We start from the raw sequence: 26,777 nt of genomic DNA on the forward strand, positions 1-26,777 counted from the left end.
AGTGTACTCCGGGAGTTGGTGATGGACAGGGAGGCCTGGCGTGCTGTGATTCATGGGGTCGCGGAGAGTCGGACACGACTGAGCGACTGAACTGAACTGAACTGAACTGAGAATATTAGGTGAATTTAGGTGTTCAGTGAGCAAGTTGCAGGAAGTCAATAATTCATAGAGTTCACCCCTTTCACCCCAGAGTTCTCCCCATCCCAGGTCCATGCCTGGGTCTCTTTGTATTCCTCGCACTGGTGGAAATGTCCATCTACATTCACCTCCTCCAACCTGAAGCCTGCATGTTCCTGAGAGTTCTGGATTAGACTGTTCAGCCCTTGGACCCTTCCTTGATGTACCTGCCCACGTATCTTTTTGTTAGTTTATAGGGTTTCCCTTGTGGCTCAGCTGGTAAAGAATCCATCTGCAATGTGTGAGACCTGGGTTTGATCCCTGGGTTGGGAAGATCCCCTGGAGAAGGGAAAGGCTTACCCACTCCAGTATTCTGGGCTAGAGAATTCCATGGACTTATAGTCCATGGGGTCACAAGGAGTCAAACACTACTGAACGACTTTCAACAGTGATAATAATAAACCTCCACACCACTGAGAGTTTGAATAGTAGAATCTAACTCTTGACATATACGAATCTTTATTTCTAGTTGTTAAATTTTAAAGTTCACCAGATCTGAAATAATTTCCTCCATTTCTTGCATACACTGCACAGTTTCGAGTGAAATGTAGATGCTTACTGAAGACAGCCAATCTAATTCAGTTGTGATGACTTCACCTGGGACAAACAAGATGCAAGTTTTCTCCATTACACCAGCAATTTCCGTGAGAATGATGAGGTTCGAGAGCTCTTATGGTAGGGTATGAGAAAGAGCCTATGGAGCAAATAGGAGGTCCCTGGGGGTCCCCAAAGTCTTCAGATGAAGACATATTTTGAGCCATGAATCTTCTTTGAATATGAAGATACAGGGATAGATGGGCATAGTGTCATGTAAGGTTGGTTATTTCCACAGTAGGCAGAGAGATACTGGTACCAGGAGAAGGGGAAAAAGGTGAATCAATTTAGGTAACAGTCAAGGAGCCATAGGGTTTCCCGCTGGTAAAGAACCTGCCTGCCAAGCGGGAGATGTGGATTTGATCCCTGGGTTTGGAAGATTGCCTGGAGAAGGAAATGGCAACCCACTACAGTATTCTTGCCTGGAAAAGTCTGTGGACAGAGGAGAATGGCAGGCTATAGTCTATGGGGTTGCAAAGAGTCAGAGATGACTTACTGACTAAGCAAAAAGCGCAACAACCACAAATGGTCCATGTGTCACTTATGAGGTGCTGTCAGGAGGCCCAGTTGGCCTTATATTTCCCTAAAGTGATTTCAGCATCATCGATCCTGGAATTCTTACTTATTGTAGCAAAAGGATTGATATGTTGAGAATTTTTCGGGCCCTTTAGGTTTAATCCTCAATTTGGATAATCTCAGACTAGATCCAGGCCACAATGTATGAAAGAATGTGTAAAAACAGTGCCACAATATAAAGAAGACACAATAGGAAACCAAGAGAAGAGTTTTTTTTTTTTAATTATTCCTTCATATTCAAACTTCACAAACAGTGTGAACTTGTACAATACCTCAGAAAGTGAAACTTACAAAAAAAGTGCTGGTAACATTTAAAAAAAAACAACAAAAACCCCAAAAAACAAACATCATTCTTAGCAACATCAATTACTCTTCCACACAAAACAGAAACCTTGTAAAATTTATTTTCGTATTTTTAAGGCGTAATACTTCCGTATAAAGTATATGCAAGAGATAAAACTTCACAGTATTCCAAAATGTCACAATAATAATAATAATAATATAGTATAATGAAGCGCTACAGTTAATTTTCTTTTTTTGAATGTTTTTTTCCTGTTTAAATAACAAATACAAGTCACAGGTAAATATACGTGAGAAAAATACGAGGCTAATATTAAATGGCAGGTAAGGATACTGTCACTGTAAGAAAAAACTGGCAGGATGTGTGTATTTAGTCTATATTTTAAAGCACTTGATAGAAAAGGCGTATGCAAGGTTTTTCAAAACAAGTTTTTGTTTGTTTGATAACTGACAACAATTTAAGAGTATAATGAGGAAAAAAAAAAGGAACAAACTCCCTCTCAAAACTATTGACCTGCTCATTCCAAACCACATGTATATATTGACGGGTGGATGGGTGTGTGTTCGTGTTTCCATGGGTTGAACGGTACACAGACTGATACAACAGTGTCCCTTGCCCAGCAGCAAGGATTGGAGGGGACAATCTCTGCAGTCATCAAGCCTAGGTTCCTCGTGGGAAATTATTCTTTCAGTTTAAAGATCTCTTTTTCCTTGCCTCTCCCTCTTTCCAAACTCCTCCCCAATCCCCAGGTCCTCAGACTGAAAAGACAATCTGGTTAGAAAAGTTGCCCTCCATTCAAAATTCACTGGGAAATAGAAACCGCGTAAACAGTGACAACCACACAGACACCGAAAATACCACTTGGACGAATGAATATGTTTGTGCACGTGGTGTGTGTGTGTACAGTAGCAATTGCAAAAAAGGGACCATGTTCCTTTCCATACTAAGATACAATGCGATAAGAAACGTTTCTGTGCAGGGAATACGGTTTCATCGAATCTTATCACAACACTGTGGCGGGAAGATCAGGAAACGGGTTCACCTTTCAGCAGTCACCACAGTAAACTTCATTGCGTACACGCAGGCCCCGCCCTCTAGTCTGTGCGCATGCGTGTGTTAACAGCTAGCCATTCAGCCAACAGGTAACAGAAAGACAGCAGATAGCAAAACACGTCAATAAGGTGCTCAAAGAAAAAAGTGGCACCCATTCCTTGAATGGATGGCCACATTAAGGTGCTTCAAAAAAGGTTTTTTTTTTTTTTCTTTTCAGTTTTATTTCAAACATTAAAAGAGTACTGGTTTGCACATGGTAGTTCTGAGTCAGGCCAAGGGTTTTGAGATTTCTGACATCTTCCACTGAAAAGGGCTTTCGCTGTAGTCGTTTTGTTCAGTTTGTTGTGGGTCATTTGAGTTAAAGAAAATTTAATAGCTGAAAACTGAGATCAAATCAACATGACGAAAAGAAATAGGTGAAATGGTACAGAACATTACTGCATTCCCACTGGATCAAGATGGTTTCGCCCATTTTTCCTCTTTCACTAACGCTGTTCCTTTTTTCTTTGTTACAATCCATTCCTTGTGAACATACAGAAATGACCAAAGTCACTGCAAGTGGCTGTTTTTATTTTTTGTGATCTGTTGCAAGAGTCCAACCTTGTTTCCTCTGCTGCTGTTTGTGTAGCATCTGGTTTTGTAATGAGCATCTGGATTTATGTGCATGTGTGTATATATGCACATATACACACCTATACATGTATAATATATACACTATATATATATGGATATATATAGGAAGTGTGTATACATTTATACATAATATAGTGTATATTGTTTCAACTGGAGATAAACTGAACTGGGTTCAGACACTAGCACATGTTTATCTTTCCCCTGCCCCCTCTGTACATTTTAAACAGTCTGGAGCTTTTATTTATTTTTTTAAAGTGCATTTTCAATGCAGAATAACTGTAATCCAATGATTTCTTGGAAAACATTTTTGATGAGAAAAATCTGACGGTTCTCAGCCCCCAGTAAGAGAAACCCGGGTTTGGTCATGCCAGGGGCTGACATGGCAGTGCCAGGCTTGTGCCTGAGTGATTACTGGGCGTTCTGGACTCTGGGCACCTCAGTAGCAGCAGCAGCAGCACCTTTGGGAGAAGACAGAGATAGAAGACGAAGGAGGAAGGAAAGCTCAGGTGAGGAAGGATGAGTTTGTGGTGTGTGATAGGTCAGAAGTGTTCACCGTGTGTGGATGTGTGCAGTTCCTGCTCGGCTTCGGCTAAGAGATGCCATCTAGTCCCCTCCCCACCAATGGACACCAGCCTCCCCACGCCCCACCCGCTCCAGCATTGCCCGGGCGTCCCCACTCCCCAGGCTGACTTTGGGTCAGCTCCCTGTGGGGATTTGAATGCCAGCGTCCAGTAGGAATAAGGCACCAGAGAAATCAAAATGTTACAAAAAAGATGCAAAACCCCGTTTCAAAGAGCCTCTCCCATTGCTCCGTTAAAATATTGCATGTGATACCACTCGTGTGTAAAATGTGTCAAATGCAGTCTCTGAAAGGAACTGGAGGCCCGTCAGCACCAGAGATCTTTAGGAATGCACCCTTTGTCAAAACACACCCACGCCACCCACCCCCATGCCCACCCCACGCCACATGCATAAGCACCAGACGGGGAGAACAAGGTTGTGCACCATTGCTCGCCTCATTTTTGAGAAGGATCAAAGAAGTCTATGAAATCAAATTTTCAGGAATTGCTCTAAAATTAAATGGGTGTAGGCTGTCATGTATCTGGTTACTGGATGCTCTAAATGTCCAAAGAATATGCTTAAGGGGTCGAAATCTTTGTACTGATGTTTGGGGGAATGTGCTAAACAAAAATTACTTCCTAAATGACACCCAAGTCCTCGCCCACTAACATTTCAACCTCCTCTATTTTTTAAATGCTGTAAAAAAAAGAAGAGGTTCATCTAGCCATAAAAGGAAAAAATGAAGGCACATGATTTTATTCGGTCCCACAATCCTTTAGAAAAATGGTGTTTTGCAAGCGTGTGTGTGTGTGTGTGTGTGTGTGTGTGTGTGTACACATGCGCACAGGTATGAATGGGAGACCAAGGGCCATTGGGGCAGTTGAAGGAAAGCTGGAAAAGGAGAAGAGAGAATTTCAAGACAGAGAGAAGAAAGGAGAAAGGAGGAAATGGAGGCCTCTCTTCAGCTTTCTGTCACAGACAGTCTCCAGATTTGGCTGCTTTAGGGTCCAGAACGAAATTCATTTGTCTTGGTCTAGAAAGTGCCCCCAGTTTAAATATCTCCAGTTAATCATGGTATAGCTTTTGGTGTTTCCCTTTTCCCTTCCCTCCAGCCAAATGATTAAAAAAAATCACAGTTTTAAAAAATTATTTTTTCAATGTTGAAAAAATATGGAAAAGCTATTGAACAGCCTTAGGGCACTCTGCCTCTCCATCTTCACAGTGAGCAGATGGATAGACAAGCCACAGAGTCAAAGATGAGGCAGGCAAGCTCCCTTGTGCTAGAGGTCCCTTGCCTCACCTTCCCCAGGGCTGGGGGGCTCTTCATAGCATCCACAGCATTTTATTTCAACTGGATCCTCCCTACCCCACACCATCCAAGGAAGGTGGGCTGCTGAGAGAGGCAAAGACATTCCAGAGAGCAGAGGTCTTAGAAGACAAGGATGGAGGTGACAGGGGTGGGGGAGCTCTCCCCTCAGGCAGGTCAGCACTGCTCTTGGACTGGATGGGAAAACTGCCCACTGACAAGTTGAAGTCGCACTCACACGGACTTCATGAGCCTTCAACTCTCAGGCTTGCCATCTTTATGCCTCTGTGGCCTCAGAGTTGGCCCCCAGTCCTTAAGAAGGCAATGATCCAAGACAGAGAGGCAGAGTCAACCGGCTGTGTCATACAAAAAAGGGCTACGGACAGTGGGATTTCATAAAGAAATTTAACTTTGGTTTTCCAACTTTTTCAAACCATAAAAATTAAAGCAGGGCTTCAGTGGCTTCGATCATCTGACAGCTGTTACATTTTTCTCATTTGGCAAGGCTAAGGCGGGGGGGAAGAGAAAAGGGGTTTCCCATAATTGGTCGAAGACACAGGGTGGTAAAATGCTTCCACACTTAAACTCACAGTCCAGTGTTTTTGACATTTCATAAATAGCTTTTTTTTTTCTCTAAAAAAAGAATAAAACAAGAACAATCCCTTTACTTACTCATCTGAAACAAAATAAACAGCAGTGGGTACAAACTTCTTCTTGTAACAATTACAAAAAACAACAATATAATCCCAACTTTTAACACGCATCTTGAATCAGTTATTTTTTTTTTTAACCTCAAAACTGCAGCATATCCTTAAGGGCAAACTTTTCGATTAGTTTTTTTCTTTTTTTTTTTAAATAATGTCTTCACCAAAAAAACAGTCTTGTACCAATAAAATGCATTCAAAAATAGAAAATATTACACAACAAAAATATGTATCCTTCCTTTCCAAAAAAGATTCTTCACAAAAAAATGTAGAAAAAATTCCAACAATTTTTTTCCTCTCCTAAACATTAACTTTCAGTCTAGGGCACGATTATTTATTGATTTAAATGTCTGCTTTTGCATAAAACATGGAAGATGCAAAACAATTACTGGATAAGGTTTGTGAAGTTATGTCTACGCCCACCCCAAGTCCAAAACAAAACCAAACCAGAAAAACCCAGCAAACATTAAACAAAAGATACAGCTGGCTGACTAGGAAAAAAAAAAATCTCTGTTTCCTTTCACTGTGCATTTGTATGGGTTAACTGGCTCTGTTAGTGTCTGGGAATGCTCAAGAAGGGAGATCAGATTGGAGTCAAGAGGCTCTTTAGCATGAGCTGACTGATGTTCTGAGAATCCTTTACAGTCTCCCATGTCATGGGCTTACCTGCTGCAAATCCTCAAGGAGAAAAGAAACATCCTGCCTGAGGATGGACAGAGGACTAAGCTGTGTCCACACTTGTACTACACAAATACCTCTATACAAGCCAGTTTCTCCATCACAGCACAATTTTCTTCCCCCTTACAATAGAGCTTAAGCCTAGGAGAAAAGGTAACAGAGAGCCCCAGTGGTATGTGGAAGGCTGGGGCCATTTTCTCTTGGCCACATTGAACCAGTTTGGGCATTAATTGTAACAATAATGAGATCTCTAATCTTAACGGAATGCCTTATTTTCCCCATCCTCATTGAATCCAGGTATTTTTAAAATTTCAAATGTTGTAGCTTTTAAATGATTTACTTTTTCTTATTTGATGGTATTTCTCTTTCATGTGGGATGTATTTTGTATGGTGTTTTCAGTACAAATAGATTTTTTCCCCCTATTACTTACATGGTTGCTGGTTTTTTCTCTGTGGTTTCTGTTCTGTTTTGTTTCTGATTTTTTAACAGTGAAATATGTCCAATTTTATTTCCAGTGCATTAAACAAATTTTAAATTAAAAGAAGAAATAAAACTTTTCTCCCATCCTTGTAAAGGAAACGACTGATAAAAGTACAATATAATAAAATCAGGCATTGCCAAAAACAGCATGATGTGCAACCTCAATTACATTAAAGAAAAACAGACAAACAAGAATTATAAAACATAAGCATGAAGGAGCCAAGACTATGTAATCCCAACTATGGTTTGACTGGCAAGCACTGGTTAAAATAGGTAAGGCTACTCTTAGATTTCTAACTCGACATAGTTAACCACTGCTCTTCGGTCTTTTCCTTCTTAATCTTTCACTCACTAGTTCTTTATATCTTTAAAATGAACAAATTTGTTTTTATATTTTTGGTCTACAGTAGAATTACATATTAATAATATAATAAACAGATACTTCATTAACAGATTGGTACTGCATTCATGTGGGGAAAATAGAAAAAAAGCACTCACAGAGACATAGCAAATGGACTCTATTCTCATAAAAATAACCACAAATATGATAGAAATTATAATCAGGGCAACAGATTCAACTGAAAACAGGGCAAAAAAGAGATATTTGGGATAATAAAAACTCCTGACAAGTATGCCCTAGAATTGCAGCCTCCAAACCTTTCCCATGATTTCCACCTTTCTATAGGATCACTCAAAATTCAAATGGAAATGGAAACAAAATGAAAAACAAGTGGACAGGTGACTGAGCAAGCCAAAGCTTCCAAGTTATCTTAGTTGACTGGTCAAGACCAGCTGGACAGCATTCGAGAAACTAGTAGGCCACAAGGGAGACACCGATGGTATTTGTTTTTAATTTTGGAGGAGTTCCCAGACCACTATTAAAGAGAGAAACCAAGGAACCAAATAATTCTTCTGGTACCATATAATGCTTGAGATACAATTTCAATAGATGGGGTATGAAGGTGAGTTGGAAGAGAGAGGAGAAATAGGCAACCTTTGGGCACCACCTCCCTTTGTTTTCTTCAACACGTTGGTTTCCTTCTTTCTGAGCATCCTTTAGGATTAGCTCTGGGTCTCAATGTCCTGAGCAAATATGCATCAGCTCAGCTTTTGACATGACATCGGTGCCTACTGGCTTCCCCAAGGGCTCAATGGCTCTGCAGCCTCCCCACCCCGATGCCTTTTATGAAGGAGAGAAGGGTTATGAAGTTGTAATGACAGAAGCCTTTCCATTAACCATTCCTACTTGATGGTTAACTCACACCGATGGTCCAGTGTGGGAATAAAATAAGAAGGAAAACAATTGGTAAGAGTTGAGCTTGGTAATCAACAAGTGTGAAGTTTCTTCCAGGAAAAAAAAAAAAGAAGAAGAAGAAGACAAAGAAATGGCATGAGTCAGAAAATACTGCTTTTGGTTTCTTTTAACTTGGAACTATCCTTGGTTTTTCTCTTCCTCAGTTGCTCCAGTTTTAAGTTTAGAATCTAGTGCAAATATCATCGCATCACAGCATTCCAGGAGCAATACCCTATCCCTTCATCCTAGGTGAATATTATCCCTTCAGACCTCCTCAGAAGACTGGGGCAATGACCCAGGAAAGCATAACTAAACAGATTATTAACCCAGTACTTGCTACAACAAGAAAGGCACTATCACAACAGACCAGCCTCAGCATTTTCCTTGCCATGGGCATGGATGTTTCAACCCCTCCAGCAACCACAATGAAACCCAACTGTGGTTTTTCCAGTACTTGAATTCATTGGCCAGTTATCTGATTTCCCTTCAGTTATCTGATGGCCCCGGCTGTTGGCTCCAGCCGTGCAGACCACTGACCTGCTCTGTGTACACGGTATGCGCTGCCCCACGTTTCACCAATGATCCTTGTTTGGTTCTCAACGATTTAGCTCACTCTCTTCCACGGAAGTTTCTTTCTCTCCATCAGTCTCTAGGTCATGACTATTAAAGACGAGTTTACAGTGTCAAGTACTATGGTTTATTTTTTTCCCTATTTTTTTTTTAAACTTCTAACCAATCCCTAAGTCATAGAGACAATTCAGTAGCTCCTCTAACAAATCTCCTGTTATATATCACTGTGAACAGAATGAAAACCTAAGTATCATCACTTGAACACCAAAGCATATCCCTCGAGCCTGTTATATTACTTTCGCCTTGTAAGAGAGGAAGTGGGGCTCTGGAGATTAAAATCTTTGGTGACAAAACTGGAGTGGGTATGTAAGTTTTAAGGAAGAAGTTATTTTCCAAAAGCCTCAAGGGAAGTATCCTAGGACAGTTAATGTGAATATATTTTAAAAGGTCAATTATTTCTGTATATAACTTTGGTTTGGTACAGTCAGTATCTTCTCAGTGCTTACCCAAAACATATCTCTAAGTATCTGTTAAGAGCTCTGAATTTAGAGTTTCTTATTTAAAAGGGAGAGAATACTTTGAGTGCTGAAGGGATTGCTTACATTAGTTTTGAAAGCTCTAAATGGAGTCTTCTGCCTAGCAAGGCTGACAGCTTCCTTAAAAAAATTTCAACTTGGAAAAGTAGACTTGGATGGATACGAAGAGGGAGAGAGAAAGACAGGTGTCAATGAAATCTTAAGAGGCCTCACCCAAGAATTTTCCACACTGATGCCCCAACATGTGACAGTGATCAGAGAAATTCAACAATACCCATCGATACGAGCTGTGATTCTTTCCTACTGAACCAGAATCTTCAAAGCTGTCACCTTGGATCCTGGAAGAGTCCTTCAGCATCTTCACTCTCCTACTATTATTCCCTACACAATCCATTACTTTTCCTGTGGCGAAAGATTCTTTTATGAATAGTCACTAAAGAGCTGTCAAATTCTAATTATTTCTGAGATTTAAAAAGGCAATACAAATAAATCAAATAAAGGAAAACTGAAAACGAAACAAAAACCAACCCAACTTCAAAACTAGGCTTTTAGGCACTGTTAAGGTCTTCTGTTTTATAAAGGATAGTCTCTGATGGAGCAGCTAGTAAGTAGGTTCCAATTAACCCTCCAACTCTTCCTCCAATTTCAAAGGTGGCTTAGCTTGTTTCAAAATAAACCTTTCACCTTACTGGTTTTCAATGTTTATTGCACTGTTCCCTTACTGTCATCTTAAAGGATTTTACCACATGCATGGCCTTCCTCTTTGGTTAGCCTGATCTAGGTTTCACCCAGTGATGAAAAAGCATGCTCAGGCTGAAAGGATCCCTCCACTATGGACAAGGTGAGGTTTTCCTGAAAGGAGGCTCTACCCCTGGCCAAGGCGAAGACTTCCGTCACCTCTGTTGGCTTCCTCACCATTGAAACTCTTACTGAAAGCTTAGTTGGAGACAACGTTGGGCAAACTTCTCCTTTTAAACGTCTTCAATGTACAGTACTAACTCAGCTTCTTTATAATAAGAAAACAGATCCTATCAGCATGGCAGTTGCTAGGCCTGATCAAGAGTTGGCAGATTGTGTAGATTCTCACCAACCTTGCTAAGACCAAGCATGATGAAAACAACCCTCCATTTCTGTGGTGCTTCTAATTTCATAACTTGCATCTTTCTTTCCCATACCTCACACACTCTCCCGGCACAAGTAAATACGTTTCAGTAGTGCAATGCAGTGCAGTCATATTTATTTAGTGCAAAAAAAAAAAAAAACAAAAACAAAAACTAAAAACCAGAAAGCCCTATTACAGACCCAAGCTCAACCCTAAACAACACTTACTAAAAGTTACCAGTGCCACAAAAGTGGGAAATTCAGTCTTTACCTCACACTTCTGTGAGTCATCTCTTTTGTTGTCCCTGTTTGTTTCAGCTCAAAGGAAAGAAACAACTAGCAAACACCTAGGCATTATTCTGTAAAATGTTAAGCCAATAGGCAGAATATAAAGGGAAGGAGTTGAGTTGAAACCGAGGGTAGTATTTAGAAGAGGAAAATAGCTATTTAATGCAAAGGTCAGTAGTGGTTTTTATTGAATAGTTTTCATCATGTCAAATGGCTCCGATGCTAAAGGGAATAGGTACAGAAAAAGATAAAGCTTTCCTGTTTCCCAAAACATGGTCCTAAATTTAACAGTGCTGGGTTCTTATTTCTGAATAGTGCAATTAGCTTTTCCTCAAGGGCTTCAGGCAGCAGCCACCTTACCTAACATCAATAGAGATACTAAGAGCACTCACTTTTTCACACTGACCTCATCTCTCACCTCATTCTTGTCCTGTCCACTTTTTCTGACTTCACATAAATACAGATCTACATACACATACACAGAAATTCTCAAGGCCCCTCTCAGGATTATAGATTGAAAACTGGTACAAATAGCTCAATGACACACTAACACAAAAAGTACAATTATTAAATATAAAAGTGAATTATTACACCAAAATTGAGTCTGCATTGTACCTCTTCTTATATTATTAAGAAAAGAAAAATTCATAGCAGGATGTCTGATGGAGCTTACTTTTTGCATGAGATTCATCTGGACTCAGTTTGGGATATGGGAGTATTGAGTGATTTTGGAGAGCTGCCTTGCCTTTGACCATCCTCCACATCATCCTCTCCAGTTTGTCTGGGTCTCCACCCTCCAGGTGTAAGTCTGCTTGTCTGCACATACCCACATACACGCTGGAAGTCTCAGGAGAATCAATATGTAGTTTAGAATAGATTCTAGAAACATTTGGCAGGGTGGGGTGGAGGGGTCAGCACACTCAAAGTACTTTGAAACAGTATGTTCCCACAGAGTTTCTTGATTCTGTAAATTTCTTGCCTTGGTTTGCCATGAGGATTATGAAGAGACTCTATTTTCATTTACTCTGAAAACCACAATTCTTTTAACAATAGAGCAAAAAACTAAATTTAATTAGATATATGAGAGTTACCCTTAATGTATATCTCAATAGGCCCCAATGGGACTAAGGAAGGGGTTTAAATGATGACAATGCTTATTGAGAACTCTCTCCCTCAAATCTACATATAAATCGCTTCAAATAAAGTTTGTGCCAAGGAGAGCAGGGGCAGTGTAACCCGCCTTACTTTTCAAGAACCCTCTGGTAGTGAACATATACTAAGCACTTTGGTCTATGTCTAAATCTTGTATCAAATTTGATCATTATTTTATTGTCAGTTCTTTCTGCATAAGCCCCAGAGAGCAGGTTAGGAATAGGGGCAGACAAATTCTATAATTTCTCTTATATGGGTTTGATAGTATTAAGAGAAGTCTTAAATCACAAAGAAATGAGGTTAATTCTTAGGCTGATAATAGTGAGAATTGGTGAGAAAGGCAAAGGGTGAATGGCGTTGACTTTCCTTGCTAACTCTGAGAACTGGCTTCAGGAATCCAGAACTGTATCAAATTTAGTCCCATTACATTGTCTTGTTTTCCCTCTTTGCTTTTCCTCTGTTCACTTAATTGAAATTGCAATTATTTTAAAGATTCAGCCAAGAATGCAAATTATAGCACAAAAGACAGGTTATAAAAAGGTTGTCAGGCTATCTGTAAATTGAGTTGAGAACAGTATGCTTGTATGCTTTCAAATGAAGCACTGCAATTTCCTCTATTTTTTTTTTAAAGTTTCTAATTTGGTTTTTCCCTCTTGTATGGTGGTGCATGGGTGAAGTCCTGACAATGCCAATCTCCCTCTGTGATTGTCACCTCCGGTGCCAGGTTAAGGAGATGTGAAGCAATGGAGGACTGATGCTTCACCATTTATGACTTTGGGAACACACACAGCTTTGAAATGAAGAGAACAGAAATCTGAACAATTATAGCAATTCATAGATCCGCTGGTTTTGTCATTTTAGTAGTATTCTCTTTTTCTTTTCTGGTGATTCTGTACTATATTAATAAAAAATATCCAAAGAGGGTTTTCATTACATTATCCTCAGCCTTATTTCCAAAATTTGAGGAGGCAATAAGATTTGTAGTGTGTAACTCTATGACCTTCCTCTGCAATCAATTCCCATAAGTTAGGTAAATGGGGTTTCTTTTGCAAGGAATAGCATTTAACTATTCTACCCTCAAAGTGAAGAGAGAATCTTTCTCCTCAAAGTTCTCAGGTGCTACTGGAAAAGGAAGATACGCTTTTCATGGAGAAAAGACTCCTTAATGATAGAATGGAAGGTTTTTCATTCTAAGAGGGAAAGGAGTAAGATCAGAGTGGGCAGTGATTTGACTGATGCCTAGGGCCAGGAACAGTATCAAATTAAAGAATCAAAACTTCACTGTCCTGAGAAGAAAGAGATAAAGGCTAACAAACAAATCAACAAACAAACTTTACTAAAATACACATTCCTCCAGTTTCAGGTTTCTAAAAAGTAATAATTATGCTTAAATCAAGGTTTACAGATAGCAAACGACTGTTTTAATGTGTAAAAGTATTCCCTTTGCTTTACTATGTTAGTTTCACTTTCTTTGAAGGAATTGTATCTGTGCACACTTGTCCTAAAGTCCAGTGCAGAAAATAAACTGGTTTGCTACCAGCCTCAATCTCAGAACATTTCCTAAGCTATATTTGCAAATCCTAAAACTACATATCTGTAAAATTAGATGCAGAGTTCCTGAAATGCATTGTGGTGGTGGTGGGGACAGGGGGAGAAAGCAAGCATTTTATGGAGGAAAAAAAAGGACATCCCTTCTTGTCCTCCCAAATATATACTATCATGTTTCTGACCATTATTTTGCTGCATTGGTTACCATTAGGGCTCCTGACAGATGTCAGCTTAGAGAAGTAGGAGGCTTGAAAGCAATAAGAAATTCACGTCCTGGACTCACTAGAATATTAAACAGGATTTAGACATTAATCTAGACTCGTGCAGAGGCTGTGATGAAAAATCCGGGGTCTTGGGACTAAAGCTCTTCTTGGAGAGCTAAAGGAACGATGTTAAGAAGGCATCCTGGGGGAATCCTGGTGATAAACTGGACCTACAGAACCAGATCCTCTCCTCCTCCACATTATACTTTAAATGATGGCATTCAGGATTTAAAAGAGAGTCTTTCATTCTTTCAGAAGTTAATGCCTGAGGAGAGGAATACTTTAGATGAAGATTACTTTAGAAAACAGAGGGAGTCAGAAGGGACGAAGGAAGAGAGATAGGAATGATGGGGAGAACATGTTCAATTAAAACGACAGTTGTAAGCAACATAATATTGACTTTAAGAAGTGTTGGTTTCTTATTACATTCATGACTCAGAGAGTCTTTTGAATCTCTTCTTTATTTCACCGTTCTCTATGGTGTGAGACGATGTTAAAAATTGGTTTGATTACAGTAAAAGATGGGTCAAGCCTCAAATCAGACTCCATTTCTGACATGAACGTTGCTTCTGTTTGTCAACAGGTAAAGCAAGAAATGAAAGCATACCCCCGTGCCCTCGAAACCTTTAGCTAGTGCTCTAAAGGCCACGGAATGGTCCTCCCAAGAGCAGAGAGCCAAAGCAGTATCACAGTAAGTGTTGGGCTTTCAGGTCAAGAAAGACAGTGTTATAGAGTTGCTTGGACTGCGTCCTAAACATCCTGTAAAGGGGCAGACCCAGAACTCTATGAGTCTTTGGGACAATGCTCTGGCAACTAGATGGGAGTAACTCATTGAAATGAGACCTAGCATGATGACCAAGTCACATGGTGAATGCTTAGGTACTGGGGACTGTATTACATGGCTCTTCAAGTATCTGATCTGCTCTAATATTATTCTATTTAAGCACAGATTATCTTTTAAAAAACATCTGGTTGCAAAATAGACATTTTAGAAACTTTAGGAATCCTTTCATCCCTTAGTAAATTACTGCTTAAAGTTCTAAACCAATCAACAATTGTTTTTCAAAAAGAATAATGAAAGAAAAAAATTCTTCCTAATTGTCTCCTATGCTTTTGAGTGGAAGTGGCTTTACTTGTTTTAGAAGAGCTCATTAAGGCTTGAATAGTTATCAAAATCATTCTGAAATGTGACCCCTTTCATTAGATTTCTCTAAGTCTAGCGTCTGGCAACTATGTCATTTGGCTAAATATTAGCAGGAGTTGAAAGAATCATCATTGATGAATTTTTTTTTCTCCCCCTCAGAAATGGTCTACTCATATCATGAATTCGAACACTGTGGTATTTAAGAAAAGAGGGGAAAAAAAAGCCAGAAAATATTTTTCTCTTTATCTTTGGCCAGATGTGAAGGTGAAAAGAATTCATGACCTCAGCTAATACGGCTGACATTTAAAACTGTGACTCAGGTCCTCCCACTCTCAAAAGAATATTGATAACTTTTAAGACCTGAAAGTACAGTGAAGACATGCTGCCTACGAGTCTGCTGAGCTCATTCGTTCACCACATAAAGCTTAAAGAAGGACATTCAGAAGGGGGCAGGGGGAAGGGAGGGAAATGAACCCTCAGGGGTCATGATGACTGGCATTCTTAAGGCAGTGAGGAGAGGAACAGGTAAAGTATTAAAGAGAAACAAGAAATAATAATAATTAAAAGGAAAAAAGAGTGAGGAAAAGGAAAGAGAGAAATAGTGAAGTTCATACAGTTTGGGTATCAAGGGGTCTGAGGCAAAGGAACAGCTCCCCTCACCCTCAACTCACAATTATGGGCTTCCCTGGTGGCTCAGTTGGTAAAGAATCTGCCTGCAATGCAGGAGACCTGGGTTCGATCCCTGGGTTGGGAAAATCCCCTGGAGAAGGAAATGGCAACCCACTCCAGTACTCTTGCCTGGAGAATTCCATGGACAGAGGAGGCTGGCGGGCTATAGTCCACAGGATCACAAAGAGTCAGACATGACTGTGTGACTACCTTTCACTTTCTTTTCAGTAGAAATATATGGAGTTGAAAACTTTGGAGAAACAGATGGATAATTTGCTTTTAGACTCAATACTCCTTCCAAGCAGATCAGAGCAGGTAGTTCCTTACCGAGTACTGTAAGTGGAGGGCACAGAGGAGTTGGATAAGGGACGGGGGTGGGGTGGGGTGGGACTTGTTGGAGGGGCACAGGAGAATGGGATGGGATTCGAAAATAAACAGCTACTAGAAAAGATGAAAGGGAGAAATTGGTGTTACACTGAGAAGCCTTAATAGCTGTTCAGTGTGGGAAGGGCTCTCACGCTGAGTATGGTGAACAGCTGTTTTCATCTTGTCCTGAATGTGGAGCTGGTCTTGGGCACCCAGGATAGATGTGAAGTTTATCCATCCGTGGGTTGTCTAGGCACTATGTTGAGTAGCTGAGGGAAGCTGAAGAAGCTCTTTATCTAAAATTACTGTTTGAAAACACTTCTTAATAGGGAAACAGGATGCCTATTTCTGATGTTTCCATGCGGGCCTTAAAGAAGAAAGGCACCAAGTCCCCACCTTAACAGACAACTGGAGATGCTGAGGGTGACATAGTATCTACACATTTCTGAGTTCTAGTTCTACCAGCCTCTGTCATGAAAAAGTTCCTCAAATTCTGATTTTATTAAAAAAAACTCCTAGGAAAATGAATATTATATTGCTAAACTGCCTCCAGGGAAGCACAGAAGACAAGTTAAAATAATTGTAGGCATACTGAAAACAGAAAGTAGTCAGTAAAGAACTAGTATTAAAAATCAGTATTTGAAAATACAGTTGGGACAACTAGGCATTTAACTGCCTCTGCTTCTCAGATGAGTAGCCCTTTGAAATGCAGCCTGTAACTGTTGGCCAGATCATATGGAGGTTAAGTGGCCCCTTGGTCATATTTTTAAAAGCAAATATAGACAGTGACAGTCCTAGAGGGGAAAATCACAGATACATTCATATGCACTTCTTTTGTTCTTCAGATATTGAGAGGGTCAGCTAAACAAGATCACTTTGACTATGAATCTCTTTGTGTCAACCATACCAAAAAAAATGTTTTCTTAACAAAGTTTTCACTTTTCTACATTTGCTAAATCCGAGCTTAAAAAAAAATTCTAAAATCCTGTAAAGACAATACTGAAGCTGATAATATAAAAAGCAAACTAGAGCAGTAATGATTATTATTAAATGCACCAGATTAACTGCAGCAGGTTGGTGATGGGTGATAAATGTGAAGAAATAATATTTCAATCAACTTGTGATTGTAGGCAGATTCAAAAGGAAAAATGAATATAATGTAATATATATTTCAATATAGAGTTGTTATATATAATGTGTATGTTCTAGCTTTCAGAAATACTGCAATGTAGTGTACTGTACTTAAGTAAGCATACCTAAATAGTAACTCATATTCTTCCACGAAGTCACCAGTACTGTTAATTAAAAAAAAAAAAAACCTCATTTTTTTTCCAGTAAAAAGAAATACCTATGGTTACAGTCACAGACTTCTTTTGGATATAGAAAGACAATATACATTAAAAATAACAACAAAAAAGATTGCAACTGTAAGTAGCCTTACTTAATGGAAGAGGGGAAAAGTCACCAAAATAGAGGAGGAAAGAAAATGTCCTCTGAATTCTGTGAGCAGAAATAATCCACATGTCATAAAAAATAAGAAGCCACCTAATAAAAGAAGGGCATGGGAGTGGAGAAAATGGAATTCAACTGTTTCCAGGCCACCCTTCAAAGCCAGCAGTGAGAGCCAGGTCCGTTGGTTCAGAATAGTCCACTAGAGCGCATTCTACTTTAATGTTTGAGATGGGCAAGAGCCGTCAATTCTTAGAGATTACCAAACAGGATTCTTCTGAGAGTCTATTGGTCTGCTAGACATGGTAAACAACCCACTTCTGGAAAGACTTCGGCAAAGGCCACACTGGTTTCAGGAGACACAGTTTATGAATGATGATGGTTCCCTGCAGATGCAGGCAGTATTAAGGACGTTTTAGTCTGGGAGTCAAACTCACAACTGGGTGTGTGTTTGTGAGCATACACTGGGTTGCATAGAGGAAAGGAATGGAGGCCTTTGAGCCACGGAAGGGCTTGGGCCAAAGTCTGTACAGGCCTTGCCTGTCTGGCCCCGGTGCCCCTCTTCCACAGGAAACCTGGGCGAGAGGCGGTGCCCCAGACTGCTGCTCCCTCTTGTCTACTTGCTAGTGGAGGACATCTGTTCTACCTTCTTCTGGAGGAGAGCAGCCTGTCACTGTGGGTTCGCTGTGGATCCAACAAGCTGCCTTTGTTTCTCCCAACTCTGAAATGCTGCAAAAAGCAACAGAGTGGGCAGGTGACTGGTTCCTGGGAAGGGAGCCACCAGCCTTGAGCGCAGTGTGGGAAGAGGCAATGGCATCTAGGCACCAGGACCTATGCCTATGTGTGCTTTGTTTGAGATGCACACATGACCAGACTACAGCAGCACACAGGCAAACACACATGTCCACACACACGTCAGTAAACCCCACAGAAGTGCAGCTGGTTAAGTGCACTCTACGTCACACAGGCATGTTCAAGTTTCTCATGAAAGGGGTATACAGAAATTACTGATGGTTGGGCTCCTTTAGAATGTCCTAAAGCCTCATCATAGACAGTGGACAGCACTAACGCATCCAACTAAGGCAACAGAGCAGAAGCTTGAGATACGTGAGACCTCTGACTAACTAGAAATTCCGGACTCTTTCTTGTTGTCACTGGGGAATATGAATGTGGAGCAGTTTTGCACCGAGAGCACCTCACGCTGCGTGTGTACATGCATAATGTATACTCATTTGCAGACATTTTGGACAGCAGCTGTGACATACTAGACGGGTTAAGTCCCTTTCATTACTAGAATCTACATATAAATTGCAATGATTTTGCCGGGCAATAACAAACTTCTGTTGCAACAGTAGCAGAAACAGATGTCTCCTAGGGGGTTAATTTTTTTTTTTTTTCTGTCTTGGGTGTATTAGAATCTCATTGAAGCATTTTGAATCAAGGAAACCACTGAATTTGAAAGAGGGCTAGTTAGGGACTTTTTACACTCTAATTAGGTATCGCAAAAGCCAGGACTCCAATAACTGGCTAGATTTTCCCTACGATCTGCAGATTGTGCTCCTTCATTGAAGATTTGAAAGTTGTGAGTTTGCATTTAAACAAAGAACCACCAGATAAACCAGATGCTCACTGAAACTGAGAAAAAAAAAAAGTTTAGCGATATACACTGTACAGGAAGAGAAAGCTTTTTGTTGAGATTGTTCTCCCTGCTAAGGAAATGATTCAAACTAGCATCTTAGGCACCTGTGATCATGTCTCATGGGACTCACTCTTTAGCTAATAGGATGTCCATTTTACATCCAGCCCAGACCTATGTCACTGAACTAGGATAAGAAATAGCAGCCATTCCTGAAAGCAGCCAGTTCCGTACAAGTTTGGTGCCTCCCTGTAAAGTCACTGTTTCCATAGTCTTCAGTCATGAATAGGGCTCAGTTTTGCGATAATGCAACCATTAAAAGGCAAGAAAGGGCCATGTCCTCCCACCCTTCCAATCTCTCTATTTCTGTTCTCTTCCCTGGGCTTTCTGATTTAAGGCAGTAATTCTTTACTATAAGTGGCTTCCTGTGAAAATACCTTAACTGAGGTCACTTCAGATTAGATTTAGTCTGAAATTATTCAGTTTTTGGAGCAATAGCCTAGGCCTGAAGAACCATGGAATCCATGCATTTTTGGTCAGCAGTGTGGAAAAATGATATTTCTTATTTCAGCACAGGGCATTCCTGCCCCCCATTCAGTGAAATACATAGTTCTGAAAAGGGACCCATGCTGGGCAGCCCTCATTTTCTACCTCTTCACCCTAAAAAGAATCCACACAGACCCGAGTGTTGCACACCATTTCCTGGGATCTATTAACGTGCACCACTGACTGCTACAGTCAGTGTTCTGTAGATGTCCAGAGACTGAGCAAGATCTTTGGGGTGTTTTGGCCAGGTTAATCATTTGAGTATCTAGTACTAGAAATGATGCTTTGGGTTAGTAGTTTCCAGGCTCTGTGTTTACAGGAACACTGAGTCACCACAGCTTTCCTTCTTGGGGAGGTTGATGCAGCATCACAAATGGCAGCTCTGCACAAACAGCTGTTGGGAATGTTCTCTCCAGAGCAAGAGCTCCTCTGTGCCTGTTTTTTGTCTCCATTTGCAGCCTGAGCACCAAGGCAGAGATTGTTTTGAAAGTTTGCCCCGTGCCATCTATTTCCTGGGCACCTAGGAGAAGAGCCCTTTCTCTGAGAGAACACAGAAGGGGAAGCAGCTGCAGCCGCCCCACTGCAAGGCTGCATCTGGCCTCGGGGAGCCTGGTGCGGCTCAAGCACCCTCTTCACACACTAGGCACCGAGGGGCACTGGGTTGCCTGGCCCTTCTGTGGAAGCAGGGAGTCTATTGAAATTCTAGTGCGCCCTTCCTTTTGTTTGACACCAAGTCACATGGTTGTGTCTTTAGTGTCCTGTTTTTCTCTTTATAAAATCTTTCTCTGGGGGACAAAATTGGCCATTTAAATAAAGTTCTTTTATAGTGAGCAAAGAGGTTTCTCAGAGCCAGAAATCACTCAAAAGAAAGTCTGTTGACCCTACCCGTGGAAAAGCCCAGAGCTTTCTCTAAGTACATCTTGCCAAACCTCCTAGTTTTGTGATTGGATGCTTTTTGGCTTCGCATTATTGGGTGCTGAATACATTTTGCAAACCTTCTGTTCTCTTCCCCATGGCTCCCAGGTCCCTGGACTTCAACTCATGACTATATCAAATAATTCTTGCACACGATGTCTTTTAAGTCAGGTCACAACAGACAGGGCAGCCCCTCCCTTCTCCTAAATTCCAAGGGCATGTCAGGGGGTGCCTGCTCCTCCTTTGCACGTACTTTTGGTGTACTTGGATGACGGGGGTACAGGAAGTCTTCAGGACCAGTGAAACTAACACACCCAGAGGAAACCTTTTCTCTTTTCATATCACAATGCATGCATTCTAACTGTTCATGAGTTAGAAGTTTTCTTGGTCCTTATAGATTGTTGGGCTGATACAAAACAAAACCTTGTGACTTTTAAACAAGGCAAATTCAAGTCTTTCTAAGGCCAGGAGCTACTGCGACCTCCGAGATGCCTAGGAAGAACTTACTCATGGCACAAAAAGATTTAGAGCATTAGGAATCTGAGGAAGAAAAAGTCTATAAAATTGCATTAAAAGCTAAAGTTTACAACTCAAACTATATAGTAAGAAATATTTTGATATAGAGATTTTCCTTTCAGATTCTTTTTTCGCCTGGCTTGTTTCTCAACCTTTTCCCCTGTGTAGATTTGTATCAGATCCATGTGTCCCAATTTCTTCCCTTTCTTGGGTTCTATTTTACTTACTGGGAGTTAGAGGGGTGGGTACAATTATTAGCACTTATTATATTAATAGGGGCAAAACTGCCTGCTCTGTTAAGATGCTACTGATGTTTTAGAGCTAGGACATTTCATTTTTCATAAACTACATCTAAATGTCTTGAGATAAACATTCCCCTTTGACTTTTCTCCTTTCCCTTGTCCAGCTAATCCAGTTTTAAAGCATAAATTGCTTAAAAATAAAGTACTTTTCCAAATCAGTTCTTGTTCCCTGTACTTATCCTAAGAGGTCTTATATCTGGAACATTTGATTCCATTACATCTATTTATTTTTCCTGGCTACTGAAAATTTTCTTTTTTAAAATCACTCATAACATCCTAGCATGACGTTCAAAATGTCAGAAGATTGTTGGATTTGAAAATAGAAAATTAAAAAGAATCCATGCTCATCTTCTATTCTTAAAGCAAAATTTTTCCCCTTTCCTAAGATGTTGGTGATTATTTAATTTAAAAGGAAGGATTGATAAACTAAAAGCTCCTTTATCCTTTTGAAACAGATACAGACTGGTTTATTTCCCCTAATGTAGGTCAGTTTGGAAAGCAGCTCTTTTAAGACCAGAGTATGGAGTAATGACCCCACAGCAAGTTCACTGCTCCCCAAACTTACATCTCCAACTTCAATCTAGCTTCTTCCTATCTTTAGAGGACAATCTGTCAACTATTTTGGACTATGAGATGTCTGGGAGGAATATACACACGGTAAGAAAAAGCCTACTGCTATGTAAACCTGGAGAGCACATATCATTAAAATGATTACCTCATTAGGAATTCTTTAGGGGTCCGCCAACATTTAAAAAACAGAGAGAGAAATACTTCATTTGAAGGGGAAGGATGAATATTAGGGTTTAAATTCAACTGGATTTTTTTTTTCCCTTACATGTTCTAGAACAAAAGGTAAATTTTAACCCAATTGCTTAGTTTTTTTATGTGACAAATCAGCATTTAGGCAAATGGGTCTCTCTCAGATTTGAGAAGCATATAGCTGAATGTGGTCCATACTGGCATTCAGGATTGAGTTTCTGGGGGTCCTATAATGTTGTCTACTTTGCTAAGATTTGAGTAAGGACACCATTTTAAACCAGCAACTGTCAAATAATTCAAAATATTTTAAAGTGGCTCTTGACCTTCTTCCATTTGTTAACATATGCTGAGTGATTTCACGTCATTTTCCTTTAGATTTAAAAGATCCCTTTTAATGTCAATTTTTTTTTCTGTGTTACATCATGGGTTGAATGACTTGTTTTTCAAAATATCAAAATTCTATGACATGGTTAATTAACTAATGCTCCCTCTGTTGGTAGTAGGTGGAAATACTGGAGTCTAAGATAGCTACTTGGAAAAGCACAATTAGCAAAAGAAAATGGACTTTTTCTTAGTTCTGAAGCTGTTTCCCACGGCTTTTAAAACAGGTCATTTTGGATACATAGTTTGTGGTAGGACTCCTCTTAGAAATCACGATGGGCAGTACTTAAAGGTCAGTTAATCATCCATGGCTGCATTAAAATTTCTAGCAAAATATTTACTGAATTAAGGACCACAGGATCAAATCAAACTCACATATACGCCAGTTGCACTAACCTTACTAATTATCAGCAAAAACTTATGGAAAAGATACAAGTTAACCAATTCTAAAATGATGAGTGAAACCAATTTAGTTATTATACAGGTGCTTCCCTTGGAAGATTTCTCCCCATTTGTTGCACAGTTTTTTTTATAAATACGTTGCTGATAGGAAAATTAAATGAAAATGCAAAGCAATTTTGAAACTGAGATACACCTTTCCTTCCTTTTTTTTTTAAACTGTAGTTTAGTGTGTCTGCTTTGTTTAAAGATTTATTTTCCCCCTTACATGTATTAAAATACTCCCAGCAGTGAAATCCCCTTTGGAGTTTTTATAAGGTTTAAGAATTCCTGTGTTTGAGTTGGAATCCCTTTAGGACACTGTCTATAATGGAAAAATCTCTATTCTGATACCTTGATCAGGACCGAGGAGAGAAATCTCAACTGGGAAGAGAGAGTGGCATCTAAGATGATGCAATGAATTGGTGACCTTCCCGGATGATGGATGTTGGGCATCTGGGAGATCTTTTGTTAGTTTCTTTAAAACCTTACCAACAAGCAAGGATTGATAAGGCATCTAAAGAATGATCATCTTGTTTAGCCCTCTCAACCAGGGTGGGAACAGAAGCGGATCTGTGAAAGGAAGAAAGTGACTGTGGCACTGAGGCGTCCTGGTCTGCAACAGGCTTCTGATAATGCCGCTTTCCGCAGTTGCGAAGGGTGAGGAGGGACAGCAGAGTTTCCTGAACTCCTCCTCCCAGCTGACCACAAAAGGAAAGGACCCAGTTGTCAAGACCTCTAGAGTACTAGTGTTTCATCAAAGAAAAAAGGTAAAGTCAATAGAAATTCTAGAATCACAAGATCTCAATGAAACTTTCAGAGAAGCAAGAAATCTGTTTCTGAAAGATAAAAGTCCCTCCTATGAAAAAGAACAGAATTCTAGATGAACTGGTGAAAAAAATATTCAGTGGAGCAACATAAGCTTGCTAAAAGTCGAAAAACTACGTATCAAAATACAAAGCAGCAGTTCAAATTACAGCAGGGATGGGCTGGCCAGAGGCCCTCATCAACCAGGCAATACTTAAAATAATAAAAATTAAGAAAAATTTAAAAAAATATGAAGAAAATATCCTTCCTCTCTTTCAAATATAACTTTAATTGCCTTTTATTCTTTCTATCTGGAAGCAGTATCGCTAACCTTAACAGTCTTGACTTACCAAAAAATATATATATGTGTGTGAAATAAAATAAAAGAGACGGGATTGGTGGCAGTGTATGCAAAACCAAAATGAAAAAAAAAATTACTTTTAACAATCTCACTTTTTTTTGTATTTTTTTTTACACAAATACTGTTGTAAATATATTAAAAAAATCAGCATTCTATCTGGTAAACGTCACTTTTGCCCCTCTATAAAATTTTGAATTAAAAAAGCCTCAAGAACTTTTTATTATTCCCCCCACCCTCCATTTCTCTTTCTTTTTCTCTTCCACAAGAATATATCCTGACACTTTTTTTTTTTGCAAAGATTGTTGGAAATAATCCTTCTCTTGTACCTAGAAACGTAGGTGCAAACCTCTGATATCTTTGTTTAATCTGCATTCCTGCCTTTCATGAAAGTCCCTCTTGATTGTGCTGAGGCTGGAGCTCAGCGAAGACACTGAATAAATACGATAGCCACTGTTGCTTGATGCTTGTCCAAGTCTTCCTGGCTTCTGCTGAAGGGAGGTGTGGGGGAGGTGGGCCAAGGTGTGTGGACCCCGCGGAATCTGGGGGAGAAGCCTGCCATTTGCCTTTCCCACACCATCAAACCTACACCCCTTCCCACCCCCACAGCCCTTTTTACGGAAATCAGACAACGTGGTAGGTGGAAAAGAGCAGGACCTTCTCTCTGGGTTTTCAACCAGAAAGTGATATATTCCACAGTTTTAAATGGTTACTGTGAAGTCCAAGCGGCCAGAATTGTGAAAATGTCCACTGAAACACTGCAAGCGGTGTACTTAAAGACAGTAGGCCTTTTAGATTTTGTTATATATTTTTGTAGTGCTCTTCACAAGTGAAAAAAAAAAAAATTTTTTTTTTTAACTTTTTTTTTTCTAAAGATTTTTTTGTAAAGAAGGGTTGTATTTAGAGGCCAGTAGCTAGAGATCCAACCAGTGGACCTCCGAAGCACTACCAGGCCTTAAGGCCACCATCCAAGGGAGACTGGGAGAACTATTACTCCCCCCGAGCCTCCGGAAATGTAATGTACCAGCAGGCAAAAAACAGTTCTTCATGTAGTACAAAATGAAACGAAACAAAAACAAAAACAGAAAGTAAAAACGAAACCAAAACATTTCTTAAATTCTAGTGCCATAGCTTTTTTGTTTGTTTCTTTTTTGTTGTTTTGTTTTGTTCATAAGAAAGAGAGAAAGATACTACTTATCCATCAGACACGTGCATCCTCATGTGGTCGTTGAACTGCTCGATTTGGTCAAACTTTGCTGGACAGACGGAGCAGACATAGGTGGTCCCCTCCGTGCAGGCCACCACCCCTGGGGGGCCAGCGCGGGCCCCCGGGGGTGTGCCCGCAGGAGGGGTCCCGTTGCTGGCACTGTGCAGGGCCACGTGTCGCTCTAGGAGGGTCTTGTGGGAGAACTTCTTTTTGCAGATGTAGCACTCATAGGACTTCTCGCCACGGTGGAGGCGCATGTGCACGTTGAGGGAGCTCTTCTGGGTGAAGCGCTTGTTGCAGATGCTACACTGGTACGCCCTCACTCCCGTGTGTGTCACCATGTGCTTGATAAGGTAATCCTTTAAGGAGAAGGAGCGCCAGCAGATGCTGCATTGGTGGGGCTTCTCACCTGGCCACAGGGGAAAGACAGCAGGCAGAACGAACAGAGCCAAACACAGCCAGGGAGGGAGAACGAGAGACAGAAAAATAAGACAACAGAAAACAAAAACAAAAACATTAAAAAAAAAATCTGGTTAACGGAGCACCCGATTGGAAAGATCCAGTCCTTCCTGGCCTCTCATGTTCTGAGAAACTTTGCTTCTAAAGATGCTGCCAGGAAAGTCTAGAGTGCTTCAGGTCCCCATGCCAGAAAATGGTTCTCTTGGAAAGCTACATGACATTCTCCAGTGAAAGTCTTCTAAGATCATTCTGTGGAGAGAGAGAGTGCTACTTCAAGGGGGTCACTTTCAGTGCCTTCATTAGCTGTATGCCTGCTATTTGCATCATCAAGCACATAAGAAATAAGAGAGAGAAAAGTTCTTTGGAAACATAGGGAGCTCTAGAATCTTTGGGAACTAAGGATGGTGGTGACATAGTTTGCCTCTCTGGGGACAATAATCATTTCCAGTATTTTGTCTAGTAAATGCACTCGTGCCTTGATCCTAGGTCTGGAAAATATTGGTTTTTGTAGGAATAAGTCATTCTAAAGAGCTATGCCTTTGATTTTTTAAAAACATCTATTTTAGACAGAAATCTTCCCAAGATGTAACTTTAGAGAGTTCATTGGTTATTCTGTCTTGATTGCCCTGAGCTGCAGACTGGCCTTGTCTCATGTGGAGGTTGAGTAGGTGGTTGATAGCCTGATGATCTCGGAGTCAAATGGTCCTGTTTAAATCTGGGCACCCAGGCACAGCTTGCCACTCTGACAAACCTCCAAATGCCTCTGAGGTGCACACTTCTGCTTACCTCACTGTGCTGCTGTTGACATAAAATACATGGGAAATCACTTTGCAGACCACCAAGGGTGGTGTGGGAACACTTGCATGGTGTTCTTATTACAAGGCTATCCATCCCTCCTCCACCATTAAATGGTTCCATACGTTTTTGTTGAACTCTTGGGTCAATTTTAAAAACAGTTTTCTCTTTCTCTGCTCTCAGAGTGTTGGCTGAAACCCTTGTTTCTCCTCAG

General features: G+C 40.3%; 1 protein-coding gene across 28 annotated transcripts in view; it reads right to left on the minus strand.

The window, feature by feature from the left end:
- Positions 1 to 1,550: 1,550 nt before the first annotated feature.
- The window catches only part of ZBTB20 (zinc finger and BTB domain containing 20), an 891,891-nt gene continuing 866,664 nt past the window's right edge, over positions 1,551 to 26,777 (minus strand). For all 28 annotated transcript variants that reach the window (XM_055429282.2, XM_055429604.2, XM_088837148.1 and 25 more), the window contains one exon: positions 1,551 to 25,718. In XM_055429282.2, coding sequence (XP_055285257.2) covers positions 25,297 to 25,718 — 422 coding nt within the window. In that variant the 3' untranslated portion in view covers positions 1,551 to 25,296. The remainder of the gene's footprint in view (positions 25,719 to 26,777) is intronic.

Source organism: Moschus berezovskii, chromosome 1 (genome assembly GCF_049115385.1).
Source record: "Moschus berezovskii isolate FMDL1 chromosome 1, NW_MosBer_1.0, whole genome shotgun sequence".
Lineage (NCBI taxonomy): Eukaryota > Metazoa > Chordata > Mammalia > Artiodactyla > Moschidae > Moschus > Moschus berezovskii.